Genomic DNA, 14,176 nt, shown 5'->3' with positions numbered 1-14,176 from the left:
CCCAGGTCTGGCATGTCTCCATATCGCCACGTTGCAGAGGAACCAGCCACTCATGGAACTGCTGCTTCAGAATGGAGCAGACATCGATGCACAGGTGAGGCTACTAATCAGGGCACCACCTGGGCCACCACCTGCCACCACCTGGTCTCGCTGCAGGTCCCCTGCTGGTGCTAAACATGTTGACACCCCATCTCCAGAGCTCAGACTCAGCATATGACCTCTTTTTAAAAAAATATTTATTTATTTTGTATGCAGTATTCTATCTGCATGTATCCCAGATCTCATTGCAGATGGTTGTGAGCCATCATGTGGGTTGCTGTGAATTGAACTCCAGACCTTTGGAAGAGCAGCCAGCGCTCTTAACCCCTGAGCCATCTCTCCAGCCCCCCATCATATTACCTCTTGACGTTCATAAGTGACACCCCTGTTCCTGTCCAGGAGGCCACCAGCGGGAAGACTGCACTGCACCTGGCTGTGGAAACGCAGGAGCGTAGCCTGGTGCAGTTCCTGCTCCGGGCTGGTGCCCGGGTAGATGCCCGAATGCTCAATGGCTGCACACCTTTGCATCTGGCAGCTGGCCGGGGCCTCAGCAACATCTCGTCCACTCTGTGTGAAGCCGGTGCCGACTCCCTGCTGCTGAATGTGGAAGATGAGACACCCCAGGACCTGGCCGAGGATGTAAGAGACTATGCTCTACCGTGCAGGGCCTCCCACCCAGCAGACAAAGGACTCCTACCACTTAACACTGCTGGGGTCGGGTTGGAGATGTAACTCAGCTGACAGAGTGCTTGCTTAACATGGAAGAGGCCCTGGGTTCAGTCCCCAGCACCGCATGAAGTGGCATAAATCTGTAATCCCAGCACTTGGGAAAGGGACAGGAGGATCAAATACTGAAGGTCTTCATCTGTGTAGCAACTTCAGGGCCAGCCTAAGCTCAACCCCTCTTCCCTCTGAAACTTCTCCCCACTCCCAGGTTTTGTTGGGTTTTTGTTGTTGTTGTTGTTTTGTTTTTGAGAAAGGGTTTCTCTCTAGTTTGGGACCCTGTCCTGGAACTCATTCTATAGACCAGGCTAGCCTGGGACTCACAAAGATCCTCCTGCCTCTACCTTCACCACCAGGCAAAACCAACATTCTCTCTCTCTCTCTCTCTCTCTCTCTCTCTCTCTCTCTCTCTCTCTCTCTCTCTCTCTCTCTCTCTCTCTCTCTCTCATTTTGTTTTTCGAGGCAGGGGTTTCTCTGTGTAGCTTTGGAGTCTGTCCTGGAACTTGCTCTTGTAGACCAGACTGGTCTCGAACTCACTGAGATCCGCCTGCCTCTGCCTCCCGAGTGCTGGGATCAAAGGCGTGCACCGCCACTGCCCCGCTAAAACTCACATTTTCTATACATAAAAATATAGCCGGGCGGTGGTGGCGCACGCCTTTAATCCCAGCACTCGGGAGGCAGAGGCAGGCAGATCTCTGTGAGTTTGAGGCTGGGCTGGACCGATAGCCTCCAAAACAATACAGAGAAACCCTGTCTCGAAAAACCAAAAAAAAAAAAAAAATATATATATATATATATATATATATATATATATATATATATATTCAGCCAGGTATGCTCGCACACACCTTTAGTCCCAGCACTTGAGAGGCAAAGGCAGGTGGATCTCTGTGAGTTCAAGGCCAGCCTGGTCCACAAAGTGAGTTCCAGGACAGCCAATGTGGTTACAGAGAAACCCTGTCTCAAAAAACAAACAAATAAAAATATTCAAGACATTTCATGCTTGCCCTTCCCCACGCCCCACACCACCAACAAAGCAGAGTCCAATGGACTGGATCAGCTCTAAGCCACTCCTAGCTCAGATGTCCCGCATGATTTATTGTAGAGCTTGCCTAAAGCTTTGGGGCTCTGCCATGCCCAGGCCACACTCACTGTCTGGGAAGACAATATTGGCAGAGTTCCTGCCTCCCAGGTCCCTGCCGCCCTCTCTCATGATCTTAACTCTGTTTTCTCTGCATTTGTCTTTCTCAGCTCCTGTCTTATTTACCGTTTGATGACCTGAAAATCTCCGGGAAGCCACTGCTGTGTACTGACTGAAGCCAGAACAAGGGTCCCGCCTCTTCCTACCTGGAAGCTGAAGCCACAGCTGCTGCAGTTGGGGCCCAAGCAACGTGCCCCTCTGCTGAGGCCAGAGCCTGGGGATAGTGGAGTCCTAAAATGAGAGGAAGGATTACAAATGAGGAAGAGCCAGTCCGGAAGGAAGAACTTCCCAAGTGGACAGGATGGAGAGTCTTGAAAGACCCTCAAAGCCCCAGGTATCCTGAGTGAAGCCTGCTTGCTTCTGTTGAAGATGGCATGGGCAGAAATTGCCAAACATCAGGAAAACAGGGATGAGCAAACAGGACTTGAGGGGTCTTACCTAAAACCCCTCGTGAGTGTGCTTGGGACTGGGGGTTGAACCTAGAGCCTCCCAGTGGCAGGCAAGCTTACTACCATGTAACCTCTTTTTACTTTTAATTTTGTGACAGGGTCTCACTGAGTTGCCTGAGGTAGCCTGGAACTCATTCTGTAGCCCAAGCAGTGCTTGAACTAGGATCCTTCTGTCTCAGCCTGATGGGTCTGATGTCAGTGGGCCTGGGAAAACACACTTTTCTAAAGACTTCATACGTAAGGCTCCAAACTGAGCCTTTGGGAAGGGACAGTTCTGTAACATGACACTAAAGTGGAAGAGAGACTTAAAAAAACAAAGTCCCCCCCCCCCCCGCAGGTCGGTGGTGGCACACGCCTTTAATCCCAGCACTCCGGAGGCAGAGGCAGGTGGATCTCTGTGAATTTGAGGCCAGCCTGGGCTACAGAGTGAGTGCCAGGACAGGCTCCAAAGCTACAGAGAAACCCTGTCTTGAAAAACCAAAAAAGAAAAAAGAAAGTTTCCCTTCTACAGTTGTATGCATAGGCAGGCATGACCTGTGATCCCGCGGTGAACGCAGACAGAAGGAAACTGACCCCTGAGCGAGGGGAGAAGGGCTCTGCTGGATAGCATAGGAGCATGAGTTCTCAGGCCTGTCTCGTGCCAGCGCAGACACATCTCACGTGGAAATGCCCAGGGATGGAAAGTGAGGAGGAATATGGAGACACGTGTCCCTGAAGAAGCCTGGGGACGTTGAGCATAAGAGAGCTGCAACTCTACTTTTTTCCCCTTAGATTCCACACACTGAGGCCCTGCTAGGTCAGGCCCTTGACTGGCATGAAGACCCAGAAGAAATAAACCAACGTAGTTTCTGATGCTTAGCATTTATAAACTCTAAGCAAGCGCATCCTGTGAGTGAGACAGCTATTAAAATTATAAACAACTAAATACATGGTCATAAGTGGCTGGGAAGGGAAAAACTAGAAGGGAGGAAGATAATGGAGTGAGTGGAGGATCATTCTTTGGGTGGCCAAAGGAAGTTTCAGGTGGGTGTCAGAAAAATAGGACATAGAGCCTGGTGGTGGCACACACCTTTTATCCCAGTGCTCGGGAGGCAGAGGCACATGGATCTCCGTGAGTTCAAGGCCAGCCTGGTCTACAGAGTAAGTTCCAGGATGGCCAAGGCTTCACAGAGAAATCCTGTCTTGAAAAAAAGAAAAATTGTGACGTAGGATGAGCAAAGAAAGGGGCGGATCGTTGAGGGAAAGCCTTCCGTTAGTTCAAGGAACTGAAAACGGGTCAGCAGGATTCTGCAGGGTTGGGTGAGTGGTGGACAGTGAGGACGCACGAATTCATACAGAGTCTTGAAGTCACGGTCACAGGTACTAGGGAGATAGTCACTGACCCAGCCGGAAAAGGAAGGAGACATCATAGTTAGAAAATGGAAAGACCAAGCAAGAAAAAAGAAAATGGGAAAACTAACATAAGAGGAAGTGCTTGGGTTTCAGATACTCAAAAGTCCGATCCACTAGGTGGCAATAGTCGTCACTGTGTCTGGGATGGCAAGGGTTGATGACTGCGACCAAGCTGGCTTATGAATAGGGAGGGAGTCCCAACTGGGGTTCCCCGCGAGAGCCGAGGCTGGTCTGCCTCCGGGCCGCGCGGGGGCGCTGTGATCGGGGCTCCGAGGAGGGGCTCAGGCGGGGAGGAGGCGGGAAGAGCGTGCACTTCCGCTGGCAGGCTGGCTAGCTGGCTGCTGGAGCGGGCGGCGGAGGGAGCGGAGGGAGCGGAGGGAGCGTGCGGCCCGGGGACTCGCATTCCCCGGTCCCCCCTCCGCCCCACGCGGCAGGGCCATGGATGCCAGGTGGGGGCGCTTGGGCAGCCATGGCCCACGTGACCGAGACCCCGGGGCCACGTGACCGAGACCCCCGGGCTCGGGAGGCGGGGAGGGGTCTTCCAGCTGCAGACCCGCGTGGCGCTGTCAGGAGCCGGTGTGGATTGGGGAGTGCAGCGTGTGTCCCGTGTTCCTGGGGGGGCCTCGGGGATGTCGCCCGGAGGGGATGTGGGACTGTGGCGCTCCGGAGTGGGAGGGGAAGCGCCTGTGGCCTGAGCTGCCCGCGCGCGCTGGAGGGAACAGAGGCGACCTATGTGGCTGGGCAGGCGGGGCGGCCCCCGGGAAGGGAGGAGGTTCTGCCTGGCCTGCGTCGGACCCCCCGAGAGAGAGAGGGATAGAGAGGCTCTTTGTCCGCCCCGCTGGACTGCAGCGGAGGGGGCGGGGACGCCACTTGGGCACTTCCCTGGTCCGGTCCCCTCCGGAGGGCAGAGGGCCTGAAGAGCTGCAACCCTAATCGCTGCTTTGGCTGTCCCAGCAGATGGTGGGCAGTGGTGGTGCTCGCCGCGCTCCCGTCTTCGGGAGCAAGTGGAGAGTCACCCGAAGCCCCTCCGCCGTCCTGGACACAGCTGTGGTTCTTCCGCTTTTTCTTGAACGTTGCTGGCTATGCCAGTTTTATGGTACCTGGCTACCTTCTGGTGCAGTACTTAAGACGGAAGAACTACCTGGAGACAGGTAATGTGGTCAACGGGTGGGGACATGAGCTAGGTACGGTTGCAGGTGTTGGTAGCTACTCAAAGCAGAACGTTACTTGGGAAGGGAGGGAGGCCAGTGAGTCGGTCGGGGGGTGGGTAGGGGATGGGGGGCTGGCTGGCTGCTCTAGAGAAGTTGTGGAGCTTGACTTTGTGTGTCTTCTTCAGGCAGGGGTCTCTGCTTTCCCCTGGTGAAGGCCTGTGTGTTTGGCAATGAGCCCAAGGCCTCTGATGAGCTTCCGCTGGCTCCCCGGACAGAGACAGCAGATAGTAGTCCCTCTTGGCAGGTCCTGAAGCTGATCTTCTGTGCCTCGGGGCTCCAGGTAAGTAGACAGGCACCCCTTCTCTTCCCAGGTTGGGTACAGACAGCCAGGGACTTCTGGAAACCAAAGTCCTGCCCATCCCAAAGGTTTGTTGATTTAGGTATGGTTTATGTCCCTGCAGGACAGTCCCACCCTGAAAGTGTTGAAGGAAATGCTACTTTCTTCCTCTAACCCTTTCCTCCTTCAACACCTTCCTGAAAGTTAACCACACAATATGTAATGATGGCTAGTGTCTAAGAGGGCCTGTCTTTTCTGTATTTTTTTTTTCTGTGCTCTTTTTCTGCTCTGTGTTCTGTGTCTAATATATGAGCTCACTGACAAAATTTTTGGGAAAGTCAAGCAAGGTGGCACAAGCTGTCAGCTCAGCTATTTGGAAGCTAAAGCAGAAGAATTGAAAATTCAAGGCCAGCGACTGACAGTGGTGGCACACACCTTTAATCTCAGCACTCTGGGGGCTGGAGAGATGGCTCAGAGGTTAAGAGCACTGACTGCTCTTCCAGAGGACCTGAGTTCAATTCCCAGCAACCACATGGTGGCTCACAACCATCTACAATTCAATCTGGTGCCCTCTTCTGCCCTGCAGGCATGCATGCAGACAGAACACTGTATACATAATAAATAATAAAAATTAAAAAAAAAATCTCAGCACTCTGGAGGCTGGAGAATCTCTCTGAGTTCGAGGCCAGCCTGGTCCCCAGAGCAAGTTCCAGGACAGCTAGAGCTACACAGAGAAATCCTGTCTTGAAAAGCTGAAAAGCAGGCTGGAGAGATGGCTCAGTGGTTAAGAGCACTGATTGCTCTTCCAGAGGTCCTGAGTTCAATTCCCGGCAACCACATTGTGGCTCACAACCACCTTGAATGAGATCTTGTGCCCTCTGCTGTCGTGCAGAGAGAAAGCTATATACATAATAAATAAAAGCTAAAAAGCCACGCAGTGTGGTGGCGCACGCCTTTAATCCCAGCACTCGGGAGGCAGAGGCAGGTGGATCTCTGAGTTCGAGACCAGCCTGGTCTTCAAAAAGAGAGTTCCAGGACAGCCTCCAAACCTACAGAGAAATCCTGTCTTGGAAAACAAAAACAAAAGAAAAGCTAAAAAATAAAAGAAAAAGTCCAGTGCCTGCATGAGCAATTTAGTGTGAGATTCTGTCAAAACATAAAATAAATCAAGTGTTGTGTGGAGGCAGAGCAGGTGGATCTCTTGAGTTGAAGATCATCCTGGTTTACACGTCAAGTTCTAGGATAACTAGGGCTGCATAGCAAGACCCTTTCTCAAAATAATAATGTGGGAGGGGCTCTGGGGTTATAACCCGCTAGTAGAGTACTTGCCTACCAAGCACAATTGATCCCCAGGACCACACGCACAAAAGTTTAGGCAGCCATTCCTCCTTTGTGAGTAGGATGCTATCACAGGCCATAGTTTGCAGTGTGTGCCAACCCACCTTAGGTGTGTGTTGAAGGGAAAGTGGCCAGCCCACCCTGAGGTTTCCAAACATTCCAGGTTATTTTCAATTGGTTCAAAATAAATAACTTTATATGGTGTATGGAGCCAGCTCTAATGAACATGTGCCAAGAAGATGGACAGGGTGTGATCCTAAAAGCAGGCATCACTGTGTTTGCAACTCCATGTGATTCTCTACAAGGTGGATTGCAGCTTGGGAAAGAAGCCTCTCCTAGAGAGGAACCAGAAAGGATGGTGTTGGCTACGTCATATCAATCAATGGAGACTTCCACCTCTTCCTTTCCTTGTTTACTACTACCATTCTCCCCTTCCTCTCCCAGGTGTCCTATCTGACTTGGGGTGTACTGCAGGAAAGAGTGATGACCGGCAGCTATGGGGCCACAGCCACATCACCAGGCGAGCATTTCACGGACTCGCAGTTCCTGGTACTAATGAACCGCGTGCTGGCACTGATCGTGGCGGGTCTCTACTGTGTCCTACGCAAACAACCCCGTCATGGGGCACCCATGTACCGGTACTCTTTTGCCAGTCTGTCGAACGTGCTTAGCAGCTGGTGCCAGTATGAAGCGCTTAAGTTTGTCAGCTTCCCTACCCAGGTGCTGGCCAAGGCCTCCAAGGTGATTCCTGTCATGATGATGGGAAAGCTGGTGTCTAGACGAAGCTATGAACACTGGGAATACCTGACCGCCGGGCTCATCTCCATCGGAGTTAGCATGTTTCTGCTGTCTAGTGGACCAGAGCCCCGAAGCTCTCCAGCCACCACGCTCTCAGGCTTGATTCTGCTGGCAGGCTACATCGCTTTTGACAGCTTCACCTCAAACTGGCAGGATGCCCTGTTTGCCTATAAGATGTCATCCGTGCAGATGATGTTTGGGGTCAATTTGTTCTCCTGTCTTTTCACAGTAGGCTCACTCCTGGAGCAGGGGGCCCTACTGGAGGGAGCCCGCTTCATGGGAAGGCACAGTGAGTTTGCACTCCATGCCCTCCTCCTCTCCATCTGCTCCGCCTTTGGTCAGCTTTTTATCTTCTACACCATTGGACAGTTCGGAGCTGCTGTCTTCACCATCATCATGACTCTCCGCCAGGCGGTTGCCATCCTTCTGTCCTGCCTCCTCTATGGCCACACTGTCACTGTGGTGGGGGGACTGGGAGTGGCTGTGGTCTTCACTGCCCTCTTACTCAGAGTCTATGCCCGGGGCCGTAAGCAGCGGGGAAAGAAGGCTGCACCATCCGAGCCCCCAGTGCAGAAGGTATGAGGAGTTTGTAAGGACCCTCTCTGGTTTTCTGTAGCTTCTCAACATCTCAGTATACAGCAGAGGATTGGAGCCCTGGAGGCAGCCTCTTTCGCCTTAAGAGCCCCACCTATTTACAATGGTAGTTTGTGGGTGAGTTAGAGGTAATCTGGGGCTCCTCCCGCAATCTGTTTATTCTAACACCCAACCTGAGACTGCCAAGAGCAGAGTTCACTGGTCCTGATGTGGTTGGGGTAAGGGGGCACACTAGTGACAATGGTGCTGTGCCTAGCAGAGCCCTGCCCACCCCCTTGGGCCTTTGTGTTCCTTGCTCAAGTTTTGGTACTTGGGAATGTCACCTTTTGCTCTTACTCGATTAAAACTGCAGCAGTGACTTGGCCATGTGTTTTGGTTGGCTGAAAGGGACTACCAACCTGAGTGTTACTGTACAAGGAGAACAGGAATGTATGAAACTGCATTGTCTTTATTTTCGCATACTTTTAATTTCCGAACAAAATAAACAAACAAAAAGAACCACAATACACAATACCCAACCCTGCTATTCTGTGGGAGGGGGTTTCCTGCCTTAAGGCACAAGGGCAGGATGAGAGATCCTCTAGCATGAGCAGAGAGCCAGGTAGGTCAGGGCCAGCCAAGGCTTCTGGGAGGGGCCACAGGGAAACTATACAGAGGACATGGTCTTCCCAGGGGATCTCTAATCTACTTCTTCCATGCGGGAGGCATCCTCATCACCCTCGAGTGGGGGGATTTCATCAGGGACAGTAGCACTGGGTTCCTCTGCTGTAACCTCATCTTCGTCAATACCTGTAAAGAAAAAGAAAAATCTTGAGCAAGAAGGTAGTGTTAGGTCTGTTCAGGGGTCTAGCCAGTGCAACAACTTGCCACCTATAGCTCACAAGTCTAAGTGACTCACCCAGGCCTAGTTTGATCATGCGGTAGATGCGGTTGGAGTGGGTTTGGGGATCCTCCAGTGAGAAACCAGAGGAGAGCAGAGCAGTCTCAAACAGCAGCACCACCAGGTCCTTGACAGCTTTGTCATTCTTATCTGCCTCAGCCTTCTGCCTCAGGGTCTCCACGATGGGGTGGTCAGGGTTGATCTCCAGGTGCTTTTTGGCCATCATGTAGCCCATTGTAGAGTTGTCTCTGAGTGCCTGGGCCTTCATGATCCGCTCCATGTTGGCTGTCCAGCCATAGGTGCTTGTCACAATGCAGCAGGGTGAAGACACAAGCCTGTTGGAGATTGTCACCTGTGGACAATCAAATAGAGTCACAAGATGTAGCCTTGGCTGCCCTGGAACACACTTCAGGTGAAACCATGTAAAAGTTATTTGTGGAATGAGTAAACTCTAGATGCTCACGGATATTCAAGGATAACCTGGGCAACACAGCAAGGCCTTTTCATGCATGTATGTACTGGATGGTGTAATCACTTATGAAAATCAGTTCCTACTTCACCAATATACACAGTATTGCTGGGGGAAGGGCCTGGTCTACACTACCTGATGCAATAAACTGTACAGCAGCATAACATTCCTAGGGGAAAAACTTCAAACAAACTCACCTTCTCAACCTTCTTATCCAAGATCTCCTTCATGAGCTTGCAGAGATTCTCAAACTTTGCCTTGCTCTCCTCCATTTTCTTCTTCTCTTCCTCATCTTCTGGGAGCTCCAGGCCTTCCTTAGTCACTGAGACCAGGCTCTTTCCATCAAACTCCTTGAGCTGCTGCACGCAGTACTCATCAATAGGCTCAGTCATGTAGACCACTTCAAAGCCTCGCTTCCTCACACGCTCCACAAAGGCAGAGTTGGCTACCTGTTCTTTGCTCTCACCTATAGGATCATTAAATGACTCAATAACCAAAAGGCTTTTTCATACTATAACTTGCCCCCCCATCCCACACCTACAAGGCAGCTAGCTAGCTTTGTGCTCAGATCTAAGCTCCAACATACCAGTGATATAATAGATGGACTTCTGTGTCTCCTTCATGCGAGACACGTACTCTGACAGGGAAGTCATCTCATCTCCAGACTGAGAGGTGTGATAGCGCAACAGCTCAGAGAGGCGCCGGCGGTTAGTGGAGTCTTCATGGATTCCAAGCTTTAAGGGGAGGAAAGACAAATCCCAACTATGAGCTAAAAAAATATTACCTTAAACACAAAGTCATCGAGAGAAAAAGGGCTTGCTCATTGTACCTTTAAGTTCTTGGAGAAGGCCTCATAGAATTTCTTATAGTTCTCTTTGTCTTCAGCCAGCTCAGAGAAGAGCTCAAGGCACTTCTTCACAATGTTCTTGCGGATGACTTTCAGGATCTTGCTCTGCTGGAGCATTTCTCGGGAGATGTTCAGGGGCAGGTCCTCAGAGTCAACCACGCCACGGATAAAGTCTACAATCAACCAGAGCCAGAGGCAAGGAACAGTTTAGAGTCCATTTCTTCAGCCACTAATCCCCCCTTATCTGTTCTAACCATTTGTCCCTCCCTCTCTAAGCCCAGTTCAGAGGTGGCCTCCAAACAGATCTGTGCACATTACAACACCAGAAACTAAAATGGGGCTCAAGGCACACAAAAAAAACAAGAAGGTGATGAAAAAGGAACCTGAGACCTGGCCTAGGTGGTCAGACCTGGTCTGGTTATCAGATTTAAGCCACCCAGCCAAGTGAAGGTTTAGGAAGCCAAGGACTGTAATTATCTGGGTTAAGAAGTCTCAGCTGTATACTGAAGATCTACTAAGAGTCTGCCTGCACTCCATAACCTAAGCTCAGGAGATACTCACTGAGGTACTCAGGTATCAGCTCATCACAGCTGTCCATGATGAACACACGACGGACGTACAGTTTGATGTTGTTCTTCTTTTTCTTGTTCTCAAAAAGGTCAAAGGGAGCTCGCCGAGGAATGAAGAGCAATGCTCTGAATTCCAATTGACCTTCTACAGAGAAATGCTGAAAAAGAAACCCACAAAACCCCAGTTGTACATTTCAGGACAACATCACCTCAAGTCCCACTGAAATAATAGCATACCCCAAAAACCCTAGAGAAACTAGCTCCAATACCAAGTAAACCTAGAATACTATTAGTAGCAAAAATTATCCCTCCATGGTGGTCATGGCCACTACCCAGACCCCCACCAAAAGGTGAAGCGAAACCACTACCAAACACGAGCCTGGTTAGTTCCCAGCGATAATAGTCACGAGGCTCATGGCTTTCAGTTCTTATGTACCAACCAGTTGAAATAGTTGCTTGGTACTACCTCTAGCACATTCTATGCACCCCTCCAATTTATAGAACATGTAAGGTTTCTCACCTTGACTGCCAAGTGGTCTTCCCAATCATTGGTGAGGCTCTTATAGAATTCACCATATTCCTCTTGAGTGATGTCATCAGGGTTTCTGGTCCAAATGGGCTTAGTCTTATTCAGCTCTTCCTGGTCAATGTACTTCTCCTTAATCTTCTTGGTTTTCTTTTTCTTATCTTTGCCACTGTCATCCTCCTCATCTGATCCCACATCTTCAATCTTTGGCTTCTCCTCATCATCCTTATCTTCTTCCTCTTTCTCACCCTTCTCCTCCTCTGCCTCATCATCACTGATCTCCTTCTCTCGTTCCTTCTCCAACTAAATCACAAGTTCAATAATGAGTTGTAGAGAACTTAACACCAGCAAAGACAAGAGCTGAGCCAACACACCCGCCTGTCCTACTCACATAGAGGGTGATGGGGTAGCCGATGAACTGCGAGTGCTTCTTCACCACCTCCTTGACCCTCCTCTCCTCCAAGTACTCCGTCTGGTCTTCTTTGAGATGAAGGATGACTTTGGTACCCCGGCCAATGGGCTCACCTATAAAAAAAAAGTATAAAATGAAGATTAATAAAACTACAACTAAAGCACTCAATTCCCACCCATTTTGAGATGCACCTGCCTCTGCTTCCCTGAGGCTGGGATTAGGAGTGCACAATGATTAAGACACAACCCAATGAGGACAGGCAGCTCACCGTGGTCTGCACGAACTGTGAAGGATCCACCAGCAGAGGACTCCCAGGCATACTGCTCATCATCGTTGTGCTTTGTGATCACAACCACCTTCTCTGCCACGAGGTAGGCTGAGTAGAACCCAACACCAAACTGCCCAATCATGGAGATGTCTGCACCAGCCTGGCAAAGGGTTTCCAAAGTTGAGAGGGAAGGAAATGTTCTGCACAAGTACAAGTGCTTGCTGAGCTCAAGTGTAACCATCAAGGGGTTCAATCCCTAGGACCTCCCCATGTACTTATTTAAAAACCTACCATACACTAGCAAAGCGAGCTTTGAAAAAGTAACAAGGCAAAAGCTGTAATGAATTGAGAATGTTGTAGGCTAAGGCCACACACCTGGAGAGCCTCCATGAAAGCCTTTGTGCCGGACTTAGCAATAGTTCCCAGGTTATTTATGAGATCAGCTTTGGTCATGCCGATGCCCGTGTCCACCAAGGTCAGCGTGCGCTCCTGAGGGTTGGGGATGATGTCAATCTTCAGCTCTTTGCCACTGTCCAACTTGGAAGGGTCTGTCAGGCTCTCATAGCGAATCTTGTCCAAGGCCTGTAAATAAATACACAGCCACATTATTCCCTTTCGAAAATATTCTCAGCCCTCCATCTGTGACAGAGTGCTCTCAATCTCTCCCACTGCGCTTCCCTGAAGCTTTTAATACTCACATCAGACGCATTGGAGATCAACTCTCGAAGGAAAATTTCCTTGTTTGAGTAGAATGTATTGATGATTAAGGACATGAGCTGGGCGATTTCCGCCTGAAAAGCAAAAGTCTCCACCTCCTCCTCGCCATGGTGCACTTCCTCAGGCATCTAAGAACGAAAACACCACACATTAGCAAGGCCCATGGTGGCTGCATTTTAAAATCGAGCTCAAACTGCTTTAAACTGGGCAGTACCCATTCCCAAGGGATGAGAACCGCCATCTTTAAAAAACCTGGAAAATCTACATTAAGCCAGTAAACCGAAAATGGAAAAAACCCAAAGGATGGACGGCTCTTCCGACCAACGCAGAGTCAGAAGAGTACACTACACTCAACCAACAGGCTCTCAATGCCTGACAACGGAGAATGATAATTCGTTAAGCTACATTAAGGACCCCAAGCAACCCCTGTGAACATTAATTAAAGACTTTATTTGGGAAAAAAATTAAGGTGAACAGAAACAGCAGCCATATCTATGAGCTGCTCCATCCTTGCAGGGACAGGGAAACCGAGGTTGCAGTCACGGAGGCAACTCAATCAGGACAAAGAGATAAAGTAAAAAAAAAAAAGCCCCACCATAACCGCTCACTGCGCAGACTTGCATAGGCCTGAACACAAGCAAGATGGTTGCCCAAGCCGTCCAGCGACCCTCGTCATTGCCGGACATGCGTCGGCGGCAGCCACAAGGGGAGGGGGCGCCACCGTAACCCTCCCACTGCCCTAGCATCCGGGCACTGGGGCGGGGCACCAGAAGCTTCCAGAACAATCTGAGCTCCCGGGAGGGGAGGAGTAGGGCGGGACCTATGTGTCTCCCGTGCCAGTCCCCTCCCTCCCCGTTGCTGCTCCTCCTCCACGGAGAGAGCAAGAAAGATCTGGAAAGGGACCACCCTACACCCACCCCCCGTAAAAAAAAAAACCAAGCACGTTGGGAAGGGCGTCCAGGGGAGGTGGCCAGGCCAACCTCGCGGGGCCGTGCTGAGTCACGCCGAGGAGCCCGCCACCGCGCGGACCCTGCAGCCGCGCCCGGAAGTGGAGGGCAAACATGGCAGCGTCCCGGGTCGGCGCCTACCACGTGCGGCTGCCTAGCACAGAGCAGGGCCGCGCCCCCACCTCCCGCGCTGGGGACCCACCCGGGGCCCCGAGGAGCCTCGCCGCGCAGCCCCGCGGGGTCAAACACAAGCAGTTCGGGGCTCATCAGTCCACAGGCCGCCCGGCCGGGGGGAGCCTGCAGGACAGACGCGAGCGGGGGAAGAGCCTCGGGAAGGAGCCCCGGGAAGCCGAGGCCCGGAGGCCGCGGCCTTACCTTGACAAGAAAGCCGAGTAGCAGTACAGGGCAGGGTGGGCACGGAGCGCGTCCGACTCGCACGCAGAGCCTAGGCTGCGCGGGGGTGACTCAAGAGAGCTCCCAGACGCCCCCGGCCGCCCTATATAAGGCGAAGCACAGCTC

At 51.3% G+C, this 14,176-nt stretch overlaps 3 protein-coding genes across 4 annotated transcripts in view; 2 read left to right on the top strand and 1 right to left on the bottom strand.

Moving 5' to 3' along the window:
• Positions 1 to 3,337, top strand: part of Nfkbie (NFKB inhibitor epsilon) — a 9,830-nt gene extending 6,493 nt beyond the window's left edge. Inside the window, exons 4-6 of the mRNA XM_005072319.4 lie at positions 6 to 94; positions 439 to 678; positions 2,014 to 3,337. Coding sequence (XP_005072376.1) covers positions 6 to 94; positions 439 to 678; positions 2,014 to 2,079 — 395 coding nt within the window. The 3' untranslated portion in view covers positions 2,080 to 3,337. The remainder of the gene's footprint in view (positions 1 to 5; positions 95 to 438; positions 679 to 2,013) is intronic.
• Positions 3,338 to 4,106: 769 nt separating this feature from the next.
• Positions 4,107 to 8,380, top strand: Slc35b2 (solute carrier family 35 member B2). Of its 2 annotated transcripts, XM_005072324.4 has the most exons (4): positions 4,107 to 4,253; positions 4,762 to 4,955; positions 5,141 to 5,295; positions 7,075 to 8,380. In XM_005072324.4, the coding sequence occupies exons 1-4, from the start codon at positions 4,243 to 4,245 to the stop codon at positions 8,008 to 8,010; spliced, it is 1,296 nt and encodes a 431-aa protein (XP_005072381.1). In that variant the 5' UTR covers positions 4,107 to 4,242; the 3' UTR covers positions 8,011 to 8,380. The 2 variants fall into 2 exon arrangements, with proteins under 2 accessions (XP_005072381.1, XP_012970529.1); XM_013115075.3 differs by lacking the exon at positions 4,107 to 4,253 and having other exon boundaries at positions 4,759 to 4,955; positions 5,145 to 5,295.
• Positions 8,381 to 8,469: 89 nt separating this feature from the next.
• Hsp90ab1 (heat shock protein 90 alpha family class B member 1) lies at positions 8,470 to 14,168 on the bottom strand. Its single transcript, XM_021228562.2, has 12 exons — positions 14,033 to 14,168; positions 12,692 to 12,838; positions 12,369 to 12,575; positions 11,994 to 12,153; positions 11,705 to 11,838; positions 11,308 to 11,616; positions 10,780 to 10,945; positions 10,201 to 10,391; positions 9,958 to 10,105; positions 9,569 to 9,837; positions 8,921 to 9,254; positions 8,470 to 8,811 (listed from the first exon to the last, which is right to left on the bottom strand). The coding sequence occupies exons 2-12, from the start codon at positions 12,836 to 12,838 to the stop codon at positions 8,702 to 8,704; spliced, it is 2,175 nt and encodes a 724-aa protein (XP_021084221.2). The 5' UTR covers positions 14,033 to 14,168; the 3' UTR covers positions 8,470 to 8,701.
• Between the last annotated feature and the right edge of the window lie 8 nt (positions 14,169 to 14,176).

The sequence above is a fragment of the Mesocricetus auratus genome, unplaced genomic scaffold, assembly GCF_017639785.1.
Source record: "Mesocricetus auratus isolate SY011 unplaced genomic scaffold, BCM_Maur_2.0 Super-Scaffold_100021, whole genome shotgun sequence".
In the NCBI taxonomy this organism is placed as follows: Eukaryota; Metazoa; Chordata; class Mammalia; order Rodentia; family Cricetidae; genus Mesocricetus; species Mesocricetus auratus.
The sequence above is the reverse complement of the archived record's forward strand: the minus strand, read 5'-3'. Positions and strand labels throughout refer to the sequence as shown.

Excerpts from the sequence above, each read along its gene's own strand:
- Slc35b2 (XM_005072324.4), top strand. Across the intron at positions 4,956-5,140 it reads GAAGAACTACCTGGAGACAG|GCAGGGGTCTCTGCTTTCCC; the intron begins GTAATGTGGTCA and ends TGTCTTCTTCAG. Across the intron at positions 5,296-7,074 it reads TCTGTGCCTCGGGGCTCCAG|GTGTCCTATCTGACTTGGGG; the intron begins GTAAGTAGACAG and ends TTCCTCTCCCAG.
- Hsp90ab1 (XM_021228562.2), bottom strand. The coding sequence starts at position 12,838 with ATGCCTGAGGAAGTGCACCATGGCGAGGAGGAGGTGGAGACTTTTGCT. Across the intron at positions 12,154-12,368 it reads CTTTCATGGAGGCTCTCCAG|GCTGGTGCAGACATCTCCAT; the intron begins GTGTGTGGCCTT and ends ACCCTTTGCCAG. Across the intron at positions 10,392-10,779 it reads GCTGATACCTGAGTACCTCA|ACTTTATCCGTGGCGTGGTT; the intron begins GTGAGTATCTCC and ends GGTTGATTGTAG.